Here is a 17,968-nt window from a genome sequence, read left to right as displayed (position 1 = left end):
GACAGAAACTTAATATTATACTGAAGGGTACCGTAGTTAACTACTATTACCTGACAAAACATTAGACACTGTATCTATAATGGTGTAATAATATATAATAATGATACAATATAGGTAATATACAATTGTCTCACGAATCTTGTACCTTAAAACCTAACAGAGTACAAAAATTCGTATAATAAAAAATCAAGATAGCAGAAATTTCAATGGCTAAGGTCTGAGAACTTGAATAAGAAGAAACGATCGAATAAATCATTAACGCAGCGGAAATTAATTTGATCAATTATTAATTAATTACGGTAACAGCTTAAGAATAGAATGCGTCGGATGAAATGATTCGTGAATAAACTATCGTTGGGAAATATGCATTTTAAAACTCCCATTGCCTAGCGCAGGCAATCATTTGAATAAGGTAACACAAGATTCAATTTTCTGTAAACATTAGATATTCTAAGCAATATTCATAAATTATTTGATTAGAGCGGATTAACAATGGGAAGGTCGGTCAATGGCTGTGGCCGTCAATAACGATCTTAGCGATAAAGAAGTTTCAAAGAGAAAGTTTTCGATGAAGTTCAATTACTCACCATGATAGGTTTAGGCAGGGCAGATCCATTAGCTGCGAAGAGCTTGCCAAGTGAATGGCCGAACAAGATACCGGGGGGCGCCGGTCCCGCACCATCGATAGAGTCCCCTTTGCTGTTGGACCGCTTGAAGACGTTGTGGATGCGAATGGGCGACTTGCGCGCTTTCTTTGACACTTTCTTGCTATCGGCGTTGAGTCCATCTAGACCAGGCTTACGTTCCTGCCTTAGAATGAATTGACATTTCACGTCCGCACCCGAGGAGTGAGAACCGTTGTTGTAGAGGTTGTTGCACTGTTCGGCATCGCAGTCCTGCATCGTTTCACGCATGCAGTTGTACTTAATAGCAAAGGGGAACTCGTGGCCGATGAGAGGATAAGGCGAGTCTTCCAAAGACGACTTCACCCACAGCTGAAACTTCGTCACGTCCGCGTCACGCATTTCGAGGTGATCCAAAATCAGGTTGATGCACTCGCGGGCGTTGGTGTTCGAGGTCACGGTCACCGTTTTGCACTGCGAAAATATAGAACGTTAATTGATATCAAAATATAGTTTAATTAGAGGGGGATTATGAGGCTTGTCATAAAGTAAAAAGCATGGGAATTAAGTCTGAGTTTAATTATTCACTTAAAATACAAACAATAAAGGCGGAGCACTATCATATTTCAAAACATATTTAGTGCATTATTGAGATAAATTTAAAAATGTATCGTTAGCATAATTCCATAATCAAACGGGCGACATAAGAATGTAACGTGTGTGTTCAATCACAAAGGTTTAGAAATTAATAAATTATGATAAAGAAGATAACTTAAATGGCTTTAATGTGCAAGTGACTTCTGGTTATTATGGATTGAAAGAAATGCGTCTTGAAAAAAAAAGAATTCGTCTTGAAAGTTTCATGTTATGCACTTAGAAACAACAAAAAGTTCGCGTACAAGGAAATATATGAGCATAGTTAGGCGATGTTATCATAACAACACGATTGATGAACATAGCTTCCTCATGAGACAATAATTCAGAGTTTTATCCGATTTAACTCTGAAGTTGCTATAATGAACAGTTACTTTAAACAGAATTATCTTTGTTTTCAAGATGGGAGCTGGTGGATGATAGAGAGATACAGACGGAAGAAAGACGAGGAAAGATTGGCCCAAAAAAGTCTAGAGATCCAAACATAAACAAAGAACGCCAAGACTTTTTAAGAATAAGACACATAAGATTACAAACAGTTTATGTTAAAAGAAAATTTAGCTTCAAAATTAAACCAACAAGACTTCTAAAGCCGTAGGCTGCAGGCACAAATATAAGAAAATCATCTAAGTTGCTTTGTACGTGAAGCTTATAAACTAAAAAACACTATAAAATAGAAAACTTATAAGCTAGAAAACACTAGATAAGCAACAGTGTGGAAGAAAAACTCAAAAACCTTCACCCGAAGCATTTTATGAACAAATCTACTGCACCGATTGACCAGCAACTCGCACGACAGCCACCAAAGGCAAGCGCGCGATGTATTCACTCAGTGAAATAAACTATCAAGCTACCACTCATATCTCTCGCTAACATGAAATTATTCACAACTGTATGGTATTTTCAATTTATAGTTAAAAATTTTTTCAACCCTAGTGCTCTTATAAGTAACGCTGTAGAATAAACTCGTAAAACGGCTGGTTTTCCTTTTTCTTGAGTTTTGATTGTGCAGCCTACGAGCTGTTATGAACGAGTAAATAAAGCTTATTAATTACAATTCGGAGGTTGCTAAACTTCCCGATAAAATAAATTAAATAATTCATACTAGATCTTATGTTTTTTCATGACGGGCAATGACACGATAGTCAAACCTTCGCATACCTCATCTACCACTACTTGAATTTATTGCAAACGGTAGAGATGATTTGATAATAAGTGAATTTTCCAATGCCTATATTCGCAATTATTTTCCAATTTCAAGCCAATGCATGGAATACAATGTAAGTAATAAAGACTTATTCTCAATTTTCTACGATTGTGCCAACTCAATACGCGAATACTTGCACTTTTTTCATTTGATCTTCGTTGGCCGCGCGATTATAGAAGTCAACCACCGGCAGATAGTCGAGCAGCGGGCGGTCTTACGAGGCTATTTCAGGAGACAAGACTGGCCTCTAACGAAGCCCCGGCGTCCACCTCTTATTAGCCGCGATTTATAGAAGCTTATTTATGTGATGCGTCGTTTTTACAACATGGCTACACAAATACCATAGCGAAAGATATGCCCGCGCAAGACACGGCGCTTTCTAAGCATTTTTCGATGTTATGCGCAAAGCGACCATTTCAGTGGCACTGTCTGTCGTACAATCCTTACGGTTTGTTTGATATTATATATTCCTATGTAAAGTAATTTTAGTCAAAGTTTATGATATTTACAATCAAGCCATAATTATAAGCGTCCATTATTCAACCAATAAAATAAAAATTAGAAATCTGTTCATGCCTCCCCTTGATTTCTTGTAATTATTTTTTTTAACCGCGGTTACTTTATTAATAATATAATATATTAAAAAATTTGTCACTTCACTAGTGTAATTATGTCTCATTAATATGATTTAGATTTAATTTTGGTTTTCGTTCGTACAATACATTTTTTCTATGCTTCATTTCTAAAAAGAAGAATTCCTTCGTTAGCTTATCTTTACCGCACGCACAAATGTACAACAAGTGAAGCTGAGAAAAATTGTAGACTTCAACGAAACTTGAGCAGAGGGTAAGGGTCATACGAGGGTAGAGGGTAGACGAACACTTAGGAATTATAGTAGAATTATCGTCGGCCGCCTGTTGGACACAGGTTGGCTTTGTGAAATTTTAAACCACGTTCAAAATCGGTTTTCGACCGAAGAAAAAAAGTTGCATTCCACTGCGAAAAGCACCACAAGCGAACCCATCACAAAATCCTCAGAGATTCTTTCAAGTAATTCTACAAATAATTTACAAAAAAAACTTTTTTCAAGGGACAGACAAGCCTCCCTAGTATTATGTAAGCAACTGCATGTTAAACTCATGACAGTTAAGAAAATTTGACCAAAAATACCAATTCTTCGACCACACCACAATAAAGGAATAGGATTAGTTTTGACGGTTCTATGAATAAGTGAGAGTGAAAAAAAAACAGAGTAAAGCTTGTTTTTAATGAAGTTAATGAATGATGTTTAAATTTATGAGAATCTAGAAAATTTAAACCATCCATCGTCAACAAGAAAATAATCCACGACGCTTATTCCGATACATTAAAATAAAAACGCGATTAATTGAACATGCACGTTTATATTTGTACATTTTTACCGTAGTACTTTTTTGAGATATGTCCTTAATTCGAAGCTTGAGTGACATGCGTGTTTCTCAGGCCATGCGTGAAGTGTACGCTCATATTTTCATTTGGATCAGGAAAGCATGTGTGGCATGTGCAGGCATGTGTGGCATGTACAGGCATGTGTGGCATGTACAGGCATGTGTGGCATGTACGTAGGCAGTGGCCAGGTGTGTGGCTACGGTCATGCCACACTACAACGTCCGAGCGCCAGTCGCCGCAGGGAAGCCTATCCTCGCCCAAGCTTCAAAAAAAAAAAGACATCACCAAAAAAACCGGGACTCAAAAAAGCCGGACAGGTCATGAATAACAAAGATATTCACAAAGCTGTTCACACCACGAGGAAATTCAACAGTTGTTGTGACAAAACAAATATTTTTAACAATATCTCGAGGAGTTCTTCTCAGTTTAAGAATAAAGGCTAAAACCAAAAAAGTTGCATAAAACCTTTTACTGAATAAAAGTCCTAGATGAATAAAACAGAACGTTTTAGCCCGAAACGTTCTGTTTTATTCATCTAGGACTTTTATTCAGTAAAATGTTTTATGCAACTTTTTTGGTTTTAGCCTTTATTCTTAAAATATGTTTAACGTACAGCAAGCCAACAAATGCGACCAATTAGAGATACAATAAAGAAGCCAATGGAAGTAACAGCTACAACAATGAAGCAATGACGGTACGAACGAACACTTTAAAGATCGAGAATCTTACTTGCTGAAGAGAATACTAGAGTAAATGCATCCTTTGCACGCTCATTCATACGGCTCACCATCTCAATAAGTTTGCGTCTAACAATGAAACATGGTATTTACATTCAGAATAAACCAGCTGCATGGCAATCACACAAGAAAGGAAAAGCAGACACAGGTTTACCGTCGATGACGTAAGAAATTTTTTTCATTTTTCACCACCTGGAAGATTCTCAACAAGAAAAGTAGAATCAGAGCGAAATGTTCTGGACCCTCAAGATATCACAATTCAGCAACAAGTGCTGACTCGCACATACGAAGAGCAACTTAAACGCAGTTGTTCCAACGCAAATTTTTATCAGCACCAATTAATGTCAACTATCAACGGCGAAGAATGTTTTTATAATTCAAAAATAATTTTGATGGTTCACAAGCTGCATTGTTCTAACGAAAACTTAATGAGTTTGAGAAAATACGACATTATCACCAAGGTCTTCCGAGCTTGAATTGTAAACTTCAATATTGCTCACATCACTCCTTAGATGGTACGCAAAAAGTTTAACAATGTATTAAACGAAAAATTTTTGTATCTTTTGTTATTAAAGGTACATCCCAAACTTTTACAAAACAAATAAATTCAGACCTAAAACTAGAAGAAAAAATCTTAAGCCAAATGAAGAATTCGGTTAACAACTGCCGGAGACGCTTTTGCACTTGGTCTCTTCCACGTGGTCTGAAAACACCCCTGCCCTGACCCCCAACACTCATGAAAATTAATGAATCATTCTGTCCAAATTTTGTTACTTTCTGCACGTAACGCTGATACACGCCCTTTTGCCAGTCGTGTATCAGGCGTCATTACACACAAATAAAAAGTGCATCACTATTCGGACAAAATCTCTATCATTCCTCTGAGTGAACAGTTCTTGCCATTTCCTAATGTGGGCACTTAACTCCAAGGTGTCCTTATCTCTCCTAATGCGATAATTTGTCGATCCTCACATTACAGTACCTATTTCAGGTATCAGGATACCCATGTCATCACATGCCATCAACTAACACATCGCTGATAGCAGATGAAAATTACACTCGTGTATTGTGTAGCCCAAGACTGGTTTTGTAGTTCGATTGATTATGAAGTCAGTCCTGATCATGATGTCAATTGCAAACATTTTAAGTAGCAATCATCTCTGCAATCATTACTTTAAAGAATTGGTCGAAAAGAAGGATGGATTGTGCCAATAGCATCTGTATGTCTTTTATCGGAAAAGTTACGGAAAACGCTGTAATCGTCAAATTATTTTTATGTAGACGCTTCACCTTCTTTTACTAAATTGCTTGCCAAAAATATTTACATACGAAGAAAACCGAGCATTCGAAAAAGTGTTCATTTGCATACCATTATACAGAACCAAAAAAATTTGTATCAATTATCAATTATGCAATTATTAAAGAATCGATGAAAATAATTGCGGGAAAAAGTTGTTATGCGAACTATTATACAATCATTACATATCAACTTTTTATTTTATCAATGCAGTAATTAATTAAGTAGGCAAATAATCCACATCATTTTAATTAGAATTTTCATTGACTTTCAGATCGAATAGCCCGAAGTTGGAATTTCAGTTCATCTAATAAAAATTCACCAAGAGTCGGGTAAAAATAAAATATACGGGCCTCAATCCGTCTCATTTTTATACATATGCATATGGCTTTAACGCATACCATTTTAAGACTGACTTTAATTATAATAGCGAGTAACGCTTGTATGGGGAAAACAGGTCTGGCAGAGATAAGATATAGAAATACCGGTGAACAGGTTCACATAAAAACAGAGCACCGGCTAAACCCGGTATGAAATGAATAACACATGAAGGCGGTTTTTAGTTCAGGGCTGGCAGTTGTAGAATTGAAATTGTAAGTTATTCAAACTTTCAAAAACACAAAGAAACGAATAGATAAGCGAGAAAGAAATAGAAGCACCATGGGGGTTAGTAGTGCAGAAGAAAAACTATTATTAACAGAACAATTTAGCGCAGGTTTCGAAACTATTGAATGAGTAAAATGATTCTAGCACGCGTAAAATATCATATAATGATTAATGAATATCAAAGTACTCACGATATCTGCAGAGGTGGAACAATTTAGCGCCTGTCTTGAAACTATTGAATGAGTAAAGTGATTCTTGCACGCGTAAAATATCAACTAATGAATATATCAAAGTACTCACGATATCTGCAGAGGTGTTAGGGTCGTAGTAGGAAACTTGGATGTTGGTGGTGGGCGGCGTAGACTCTTTTTCCTCGGCGATGACCTGGGCCAGCTTGTTGTACCAGAGGTCTTTGGTGGCGACACAACTGAGGATAGAAGATTTTCTTAGGGACTTGGCCGACTTAGACTTGTCTTTACTGCTGCTCAAGTTCGAAGGTAACGTTTTGTTGGATTTCGTTGTGCATGGCGTATTAGGCCAAACTGTAGCAATGGGATCAGATATCACTGGTCGGCGAGGCTTACTAGTTTTCCATTTAGCATAAGATTTTAGAACTCCTAAGGTAACGGCATTTTTACGATCGTTTTTTGTGGACTGGTCATGGAAATGGTTATCAGTTGGTATGTACTCAGTTTCTTGGTGCTCAATCTTTCTAAATTCTGTTAGGGTTTGCGGCATTTGTTGATAAATTGACTCCGGATTAGTTTCGTCAAAAGAATGATCGTGATTCAAAGTTAAACTGCCTGAACAACCCATGGGCAGCAACGAATGTAGTGACTTGGATAAACTCTTCGATCCTTTCAGCTTCCTCCGATTTTTCAATTTTTTATCGGACTTTAAAGCCGATTTGTTTTCGCGAATGAGATTAACATTATTGACATTCGAAGCGTTAGACTCAGGACTGTTGGAAGCACTGCTAAGGCTGTACGAACTGCTGCTGTTGCTGCTGCTATTGCTCACGCCGCTGCCTGAACTCGATAATTTGTCTCGAATTTCACGTTTCAGAACACCGACCTCCGAAATATAATTGTTCAAGCTTCCCGATGACGCATTGACAAATTCCATTTTCGATAACGTTGGGAAAGGCAACATTTCCCTATTACTGAAAGATTTTGACCGTCGGCGCTGCAGTTGGTCGTGGTTTCTTACTTCCGGCGACGCATTCGACACGGAGGAGCGGAGCAACGGCCGTCCACCGCCGGGCTTGTTTACAAAAATCTCGTCAATGGAGGAGTAAGGTGAGCTTTCAAGCGACTCGCGCGAAAAATTGTTCCTGGCGACGTTAGCGTAATTTTCAGCCTCTTCGCACGTGGTCATAGAATTCGCATACGTAAGCGTCGAGTCGCTATGAATTCTCGACTTCTGAAATTCAGAGGAGGTCTTCAACACTGAACTGATACAGGCCGTTGACAAAGATCTGTAGACTGCCGGTTTCGGAGTCTCTAGTAAATTCTGTTCAGGAATCGAAAGCTGCGAACAATTCGATGGCAGGGAGAGCTTATGATATAGCTGAGAATTAGGCAACGTTGCCACTTTCAAGCAGTTGGAAGCTTTTACTTTAGGCACTCGACTAAGCAATAAAGTATCACATCTATTCTTGAGCTGCGACGTAGTAGTGGTGCTATCACACGCCTCTCCAGAGAACGTCGGTGGGGCAAGTTTTTTGTACACTCTAGCACCAAGTGGAATTTGTCCATTTTCTGCTATTGCTCACGCCGCTGCCTGAACTCGATAATTTGTCTCGAATTTCACGTTTCAGAACACCGACCTCCGAAATATAATTGTTCAAGCTTCCCGATGACGCATTGACAAATTCCATTTTCGATAACGTTGGGAAAGGCAACATTTCCCTATTACTGAAAGATTTTGACCGTCGGCGCTGCAGTTGGTCGTGGTTTCTTACTTCCGGCGACGCATTCGACACGGAGGAGCGGAGCAACGGCCGTCCACCGCCGGGCTTGTTTACAAAAATCTCGTCAATGGAGGAGTAAGGTGAGCTTTCAAGCGACTCGCGCGAAAAATTGTTCCTGGCGACGTTAGCGTAATTTTCAGCCTCTTCGCACGTGGTCATAGAATTCGCATACGTAAGCGTCGAGTCGCTATGAATTCTCGACTTCTGAAATTCAGAGGAGGTCTTCAACACTGAACTGATACAGGCCGTTGACAAAGATCTGTAGACTGCCGGTTTCGGAGTCTCTAGTAAATTCTGTTCAGGAATCGAAAGCTGCGAACAATTCGATGGCAGGGAGAGCTTATGATATAGCTGAGAATTAGGCAACGTTGCCACTTTTAAGCTGTTGGAAGCTTTTACTTTAGGCACTCGACTAAGCAGTAGAGTATCACATCTATTCTTGAGCTGCGACGTAGTAGTGGTGCTATCACACGCCTCTCCAGAGAACGTCGGTGGGGCAAGTTTTTTGTACACTCTAGCACCAAGTGGAATTTGTCCATTTTGCTGAGATCCGATAGTGTCAGTCACAAGCGTGGGAGAAGATTCAGGCATGCAGTCATTTTCGGGTATTTCGACGACACTCTCGGTATCCAGCCTGCTGGTTTTGCCGTTAACGTAGGCCTGGTGTTTACGCTGCCGCTTGCGAATTGGCTTGAGGTTACGCGGATATGCGTAAGCTCGACTCAAGTTTCCTGGTATTGAATCGAGAGTATCATCCATACCAGAAGTTGCCACGCAAAACAATGCGGGAACGCAAATATCGTCACTGCACAGCATCATCATGAACAGAAAAGTACTCTAGTCCTCTAAGCTCGTAGCTTCCTCGAGTATCAAAGCTCAGGTACACCGCGGAATTTTTCGGGCAATGACCGTCCGTGTGTTTCATTCATGCCCAGATTCATTCACAGAATTATAGTATTCATTTCAAAAGCTTAAAAGCACGTACAAAACTAATACTTTGTTCAATAATGTTTCACCGAAACCTAATCTTCACAAAGGACCGCGATATCGAAGTAGGTTCACTTGATTCAAGAAGATCTCGCGCAAAGATTTTCTCGAAGGCAGAGCGCGCAACCACACACCGTGAGATCGAACGATACACTGACTACCCCAGTCTACCTGGGCCTCTCGCGCTGCGATGTGCGACGTCTAATAACCATTTGGGGTATGGATACGCAGGTAGCAAATCACTCCGCCTCTCCTCCCTCCAGATTGGCCCTAAGTTCACAGAACTATCTTGAACAATAGATACCCATAACAGCAGGAACATTAATAGCGTGAAATATAAGCAAACATGGATTGTCAGTGTCTCGATGTTAGTAGTCTGATATAAATGCCTATTGCTATCTTAATTTGATTGATTAACAGATATACCTTGATGCCTGATTCAAGTCGAATTATCAAATCAAAGTGGAAAAATCCCAGCAAATTGCTAGAAAACTTTCACAATGTTAGCAAAAATCACAAATCCGCCCCCTACACCCCACATTCACATAAAGAAAATGGGGAGGAACACATTCTGTTCAAGACTTTAAAAAAACTAATCCTAGAAGAGTTGAGATTCGACGCTAAATTTTCTATGCAAGTCCTACGTCCCAGCCAACCAAGCCCTAGGCCTTATTTCGCGGCAAAGAACCTGGCGCTGTGCTCTAGTTTCTGCCATGTTTCTGCACCCGGTGAAATTCCTCGATGTGATGAGGCATGTTCTGCACTTCAGCTCTGCAAATATCCTGCAAGAACGTAGCTAGCCACATCTACCACTTAGCTACATTTATCGTCGGTGAAAACCTTGTTATGTCAGTTAAGCTTCGCTTGTCTAATCGTGAAATAATTCTCACACGAAAAACGTCAAATATTCATCTGAAACAGCCAAAAATTTTGTTAGTTTGTAATTTTTAGCAATGCAATAGAATGCAATTTATTAAAGTTTCTGAAGGAATTCATTCACTTTGAGCCATAACGTTGAGATAGAGGAACACAAATGTGATCCCTTCAACACAAAGCAAAATGTCCTAGTTTCGGGGCACACTATTGCGAATGAAAGAGAATCTCGGAATCTTACGTTTTCCATGGAGACGTAAGAAGTATTTTTTGATAGCCGCCAATCACTGTCCTAATTATACGAGGCTAACCTAAAATGTCAATTGCTATGAAACGTACTGAACGTATTGAAATAATTGTCGTTGCATTCCACGACAACAGCCACGGACTTTGAGAATCTCCGAAATGTATGCAATAACAAAACGTTCACGGGTTGGTAAATTTAAATATCAAATCAATATGTGAAGAAGTGTAAGAGAACTTTCAACACAATGCGCATGCACACAAATAAACGAACGCTTTCATGAATGAATTATGTATAAATATCTTACATTATAAGGTATAAAAGCACAGCCCGTGTACGTGACCTCAAGCACGTGGGCCGACACGCGTGTGCCAGACGCACGTGGCGAGTTCGCACTAAGTTGCACACGTTGAAATTCACAGAAATCAATTTTATCAGTAGCTTAAAAAACAGTAAGATTGTTTTTTAATTTTATTTAACAATTATAAGGAGCAAAAAATTATGAAAACTTTTTAAATGTAAAAACGTTTAATTTTGTTAGAATTTTTCTCTTGTACTTGTAACTGAATCCTTAACGACCAGTTTAGATACCAAGATCGAATTCCGATGCCAGGCAGGACCACAAATATCTATTTTTACAAAGAACTAGCTACGAACACGAGCCAAAGATGCTTAACTATGGTACTTAGAACATAAACTAAAGATGATAAATCTTGATCATTCTTACAGTTAACTTCTTGAATTAGGACAAACTCTATTAATTGGAATTCAATACAATTAGGGATTTACTCCGTTAATAAAAAAAGCTTGTTGGATGCGTAATAAAAAAATACGATAGGAAAGTAAATAAAATTACCCTAATTCGCTGGACCGACGAATGATGTATTAACAGAAAAGAAAAAAATTCATCCCTGATAGGTTTAATAAAATTGGTAACAATGAAATGTAAAACCAGTTTTTACTATCGATTTTTCCAACATCAATGAAAAGAACTTTCACTAGAACCTATTACCTGTAGTATAAAATGCGTACTTGCATGCGTCACCCATACCGCTTCGGTCACCTGTACATGCGCATAAAGTGAGTCTAGAAGAAGCCTAATCCTGAAGCATCCACCTTCCCTTCCATCGACACATGGTCGCTACGAGCCTTCCTCACAGCCTCAAGGCGAATTAAAACCTTCCTCGTCGTGGTCCAGCCCCAAGGCGGCGGCAAAACGAACATGAAAGTCACAAACGAAACATCGCGGCATTCATAACGGCAGTCGTTGGGGCGACTTAGGATCGGCTTACGGCTTGGGCTCAGAGGCTCTGCCACATCAGAAATTATTGCTGGAATATTAGGAGCTACTCGATGGTTGGGGGTAGGCTGTCGGTGATTTTGTTATATTAATAAGTCAATATGTATACAGGACGGTTGAATTAATACTAATTAATAATTAATTTAAAAAATTTATTTGAATTCAACCATGTGTATACAACGCTAATGGAAAGCTCGGAGATTTGTCAGAAATATTATTAAGTTTGACAGTTTATCAACATGCAAATGATCACACTTTTTACTAATCTCTTGTTACATATTGGACAACTTTTAATTTGAGTCAATTCAAAATTGCACTCACAAGCACAGTTGCACTCAAAATTGCACAGTTGAAGATATACGGGTATATTGAAGACTGCCAATCGCTGATAACGTTCCCAAATTTATAAGAAAAATCATCGTTTCAGTTACGAATTTGTTAATATTTTAACTACAAAATATGAGCTCAGAACAAAACTATCGGTCACAAACAAACACGTCGGCCTTTTGATATATTTGACAACATTTTTCCATCCACAAATCCCTTCTCATTTATGAGTCTTATCGGAAACACAAGTAAGAAAATTTTCAGTTTGTTTGTAATTATTCCACATTCTAAATAACTCAAAGTAACAACCCCCCAAAATACAAAAATTGTACGAAAGTATTTTATTTGGAAATCGCCAGTGAAAAGCACCAGTCATGTGATGCAACAGAGATTGCATTCTACACCTCAAAATATAAAACATAATGAAGATGCGTCAGGTAGAAAAGTGTAGATCGTTATTTCAGAGTTTCTCAACATGAATGTATCAGACGAAGGTACGAGTAGATTTCTAGTAGCCAAAAAAAATTAGGATTTTTTAACTAAAAGCAGATTTGCAACGAATATTGCATATATTTATAAGTGATCATCGGTTGATAGGCTGTGGTTCACATGAATTTTAATACTAAAGGTCTAAAGGCACCCAAAAATTAGAATAATACAAGAAAATATGAATACATTAAAGCTGAAAATATTCCAAACGGAATTCCTGCCGCTAATGGATTTATGAAGGACCAACAGACGCAAAAAAAGTCGACGGCAAGCGCAAGGAGCTCAAGAAATCATAGCTTATGCTCCCCGTGATAAACATCATGAGATACCCGATCAAAATTTTATATCAAATTATCGCCGAACGATCGTCGGCCTTACATTCACCGTCGATACAACCGGCAGAAGCCGGCAAGGTTTAGTCACTACCGAGTGTCCGGTGTAGGCCTAACGTTATTTTTCGACAAGTTGCCGGCGAGAAATATAATTAGTCGTGTTTTATTATGGCAAACCGGGTTGTGCAGGAGTGTCTGGAGTTAGCTTCAACAATAGCGAATGAATAATAGCCTCTTGACACCTGCTGGCCGTTCATTATATACGAAAGGCATTTGGCTGGGTAGCTTGCTGAGCTTTTGAAGCGCAGCGTAAGGGAATGACAAAATATTTTCAAAACTATGGTTATGGGAAAATTATGGAATAATTTTATGAATATGAGAGAGATAAATATTTTTACAGGATCAATTCTACATTATGAAGAATACAAAAGAATTTATTAAGTAAACCTCCTCAAATCATTGTTGCGTACCAAGTGCAATTCGTACAGAATTAAGTTAGCATGTATTAGTCAACGTATCCGTTTCCGGTCCAGCACGTATTTCACCAAAAAAATTGTTTTAAAAAATTATTTTGTAAGCCAATATGTAGAGCAGTTGCAGTAATTAATCTGCGACACAAATACACCAAGTTTACTTCTGTCACTTTAATGACCAAGTGCCGCCTCTATACTTTTTTTCTTCAACTTACGGGAGAAAGCAGTTTGTACCTTAGAGCTGATTTTCTAAGAATACATTAGTTGTCAGCCATAGTGCTCTCAATTGTATACACCATGAAGATGTATTGTATACATTGTATACGTTACACGACACAACATTGACGGAGGCTTGTAAACGATCGTGTTGGAAAATAGACGCTCTTGCGTCACAACTACGTTAACACAAGCAATGTTTTTTGCATGGAAAAACTATACGTGAATGTAAATGAATTCTAGCAAACCAAATTTGCATTAATGCCTATCGCAGATGCCAACGAGAGTGCAATATATATGATGTAGAAAAAAATTACCATTATGATTGTTTTCCGGTCACAAATACCAAGATCCGAAAAAATACACGAATAATTACTTTAGTAATGACATGATACTATTTATAAATTTAGCGATTGAACGATAGTAAGACGAAAAATTCATTCACAAAGCTATAGATGCGAGTAGACCACGACAAGCCTATCGTCTACGTGAGTGCCAGTAAAAATAACAGAGACAAAAGCTGTTCTCTGTAGAGCTTCAAAGCGATACAGCAGATCGCTGTCTTGCCGTCAAGAGCTTCACTATCTCGATCTCCGCTCCAACGCCCTGTGCTACCGTACAATCCACCCTAGCTTGTCTACCAGTCTCTCTACAATTATTTATTTGGGAGTAAATCTACCAATAACTCTTCACCAGCCTTACCACAATAGTTCATTTAGAGGAGTACATCTATCTATCACTCTTCACCGGTATGACTGCTATTTATCATACACGAACATCTATTTACCGATTCTAACCAGTTTGAATGTCAATCTAACAAAAGAATGTATACCAATCACTCTTCACCAGCGAGGTGAACAACCGCTTTTAGCACCAACACAGTCTTCAATCAAACGGCTGATCATAAAATATTCTGAATTAACTACGATATTTTAAATCCAACAGACATTTAGCATCCATCTTATAAACTAAACCAATCAATCAAAAATATTCTAGCTCGAATTTTTCCCAATATTATACGCTAGCCCACCTGTCTATTTAGATAGGGGATCACGAACAGCTGATAACAGTACAAAAAATGGAAAACCACTTCCCAGGAGGAAGTGGTTTTATGAGAATAAAAAGTATTTGTATAAGGGCAGTAAAATAATTTGTCCAGATTTCATCTCTGCTCCAGCAAAACAGCTCCAAAGGCATTTGTCTCTGCCGGCATTTGTCTCTTATCTATTTGACTCCTCCACGTCAAAAAGATAAACATCTGCTGGACCGTTTTCCAGACTCATCGATAACGTCGACTTCAGAACTCGTTAAGCGGCACAAAATTTTTATGAGATAAAAATATGAGGCGAATTATCAGTGGCCATTTATTGGCTAATGATCTGCGGTATGCACCTCATTGTTAATTTTATATGGGGGTTTTAATGGTCTAGGAATTTGTCCAGGGAGTATTAAATCACATTAACTCGAAATTTATTACTTTTTTCGGCTTCAAAAATAGAAATCGATTCTAAATTTATGGGCGGGCAAGGCCTAAACGGCACCTTCAAGTGCCCAATAACTGTACAGGCCTTTCAAATAAACCCAAAAGTAACGCCGTTTTATTGATTTTCTCGACTTAATCTAAAAGGATGACGCAATTTTGTATTCACTTGAAGTAGGTTCGGACGTCGGGCGTGTGAAACGGGCAATAGATTACCGTCTTCGCCGTTCCCTAGCGACTCTTAAACCGAGTTTATTCCCATAGCTTACATTTTCTGAGGTGTAAAAAGAGAACATCTAAAGATTCAGGTCATTTCCAAGACTTTGGGTCATAAACCAGCATCTGAATTCTGAAGATGTCTGATAAAATTTGTTTCGAACGGCACGGCCGTGGAGTGTGAATTGACCAAAAGCTTAAATTAGAACGTCATCATTACGATATTTTTACAGCAACTGAAATTTTCCGTATCACAAGAATTTAGATAGTCGAGATTAAAACTAAATTTCCGAAACAAATTCTATACACGAATTCTACATCACGCACAATGCGCGTTGTAGAATTCGCTCTTATTTTTTATTATTATTATTTATTATATATGTATATATTAATTTATATTATTATTATTTCTGCTCTTATTACTTATAAGAAAATATACATGTATATTTATGTACATTAATTATTAATTATTTTGCATCAAAGAGCTGTTTCGGAACTTGAAGCAAACGAGAGTGAGTGCAGAGAATGCGAAGTCCAAAGGAGCGGGATATACATGCACCTGCCTGTCTGCTGCAGCTGCTGCTTTGTGGGACTCCTAAAAACTCTAGCGGTTTTGCCTCTTTGATATCATAACATTACAAGTGATTTGTTAATAATGAATTGATGGATTTGAAACAAGGCATACAAATAAAAATTAGTTTAAATCAGAAGAACATGGATAGAAATGCGTACGGCTTTTTGATAATTTTTTCATATAACTTCGAAAACAAACTTCGATTGAAATGAAATTGATGTTTAATAAATTAAAGTGATTTTCGGCGTTCAATTTTCAACCGCTTTAAATCTTATAAGCTAGCATGTCTGTTTCAGCGCTTTCAATACATAACCAATGTTAAATTGAATATTGTACAGTGCTTTAAGTATAAAATTTGTAAAATTTTGTTTTCATTTAACAAATGTTACCCATATTAATTTTGAATGCAAAACATTATCGCCTCCAAAGCTAAAATTTTCGAGGGAATTTTCTACTGAACCTTCTGTTTCCATTTATAATCCACATTAATAATAAGAAACCGTACAGTAAAAAGTATCTCGTCGGTTACAGAGGTAGGAAATACAGGCACCGGAAGCAGGTGTTTTGTGTTGTACGTCATATTCCTGAGACGAACCTCATCCCAGATTAAGATACCGCAAATAACAATGCCAAGTATTTGTGGACGAATTACTTGGGTCAGATCTGACGAAGATTTTTTGGAACGAAACTTTCAGTTTCATTGAAAACGGAAACATTCCATTGAATAGAAAACAGAGCAGGACAATCAAACAAAACAAGACAGTAAATAAGAAACAAGCAAATTGAAATATCTCCAGATAATCAAAACACTAAAAGAAAGAAACGAAAGACCGACAAAAAGTAGTAAAATTTATCAAAGAATAGATATAGGGATTCAATACGTACTCCAATTGGAAATTTTGATATTTTGGTGAATAGGTTGAACTTTTAAATGAATATTATTCACATGTGAAGAAGCTTAAACTAAATAGGAAATATTCGATCTTTGACAGGAAAAGTCAACGCTAACCAGCATACTAAATAAAATTTTAGCTTTATAAATAAAATTCTAATGAAAATGTAGATACTTTGGTAATATTATTAATAGCGATGTAGCTACAACGGTGATATTCAACGGCAAGAGTAATAATTTTGACTTTTAAATGAATTTTGGCCGAATGCAGCACCACATGCTCTATTTGTACGAGTAATGCCTCCCTATCTAGCTAAAAAATTGTATAGGTGTCCTATCTCTACCTATTTACTATTATTTGTAAGAATATCATTAATAAAAATCCTTTACAACTTGATCTGCGTACACCACTCACATAATTTAATTAAAGACACCGCGTAATTCAATGCCATGGCAACGAAGCCAGCGGAGCGTCAACATCAAGACGCGCGACGGAATATAGGATCAGAATACCTCGCGTATGTAATTCCAGACGGAAGAAGGTTCCAATGCTAAATTTGTATGAATACCGCTTAAAAATTAGGAAAATTTTATGATAAACCGATGCCTAAATCAGGCCAGTCTTACGAACACACAAAACTCAAGTTGGAAAGTTTCAGACGGCAATTCGATCGCGCATTACATCGTTGCAGAAGTATGTATATTGTATTGACATTGCCGAACGACGACTTGTTAAGCTTTTGTGATAGATGAACTAATGCTCATAAATGCACCATAAACAAATGCCAATATTGACACATTTTGATTGACTGAAGCAGAAGCTGCTTCGTGATTGACAATCAGCAAAAATTGCATCAGCAATTCCTTTTTAGCTGTCGATGGAATTCGTACCGCGATATCCTGTTCAAAGTCCACAATCATGAACGAGGATCGTCGGCATAGGTCGCAGCCTTCTAATAAACAATAGTTATAGACAAAGAAAGAAGCATTAACCTCATTATTAGGATATTAGTCATATCACCTCTCATTTGTATGAGCATA

General features: G+C 37.8%; 1 protein-coding gene across 1 annotated transcript in view; it reads right to left on the bottom strand.

The window, feature by feature from the left end:
- LOC108671514 overlaps positions 1-17,968 on the bottom strand; it is a 34,905-nt gene that overhangs the window by 5,124 nt on the left and 11,813 nt on the right. The window contains exons 3-4 of the mRNA XM_018159067.2: positions 6,853-6,979; positions 588-1,097 (exon numbers count right to left, since the gene is read on the bottom strand). Of these exons, the coding sequence (XP_018014556.1) occupies positions 588-1,097; positions 6,853-6,979 (637 nt within the window). The remainder of the gene's footprint in view (positions 1-587; positions 1,098-6,852; positions 6,980-17,968) is intronic.

Source organism: Hyalella azteca, unplaced genomic scaffold (assembly GCF_000764305.2).
Source record: "Hyalella azteca isolate HAZT.00-mixed unplaced genomic scaffold, Hazt_2.0.2 contig9922, whole genome shotgun sequence".
Taxonomy (NCBI): domain Eukaryota; kingdom Metazoa; phylum Arthropoda; class Malacostraca; order Amphipoda; family Hyalellidae; genus Hyalella; species Hyalella azteca.
Note: the sequence above shows the minus strand (reverse complement) of the source record. Positions and strands in the feature narration are given on the sequence as shown.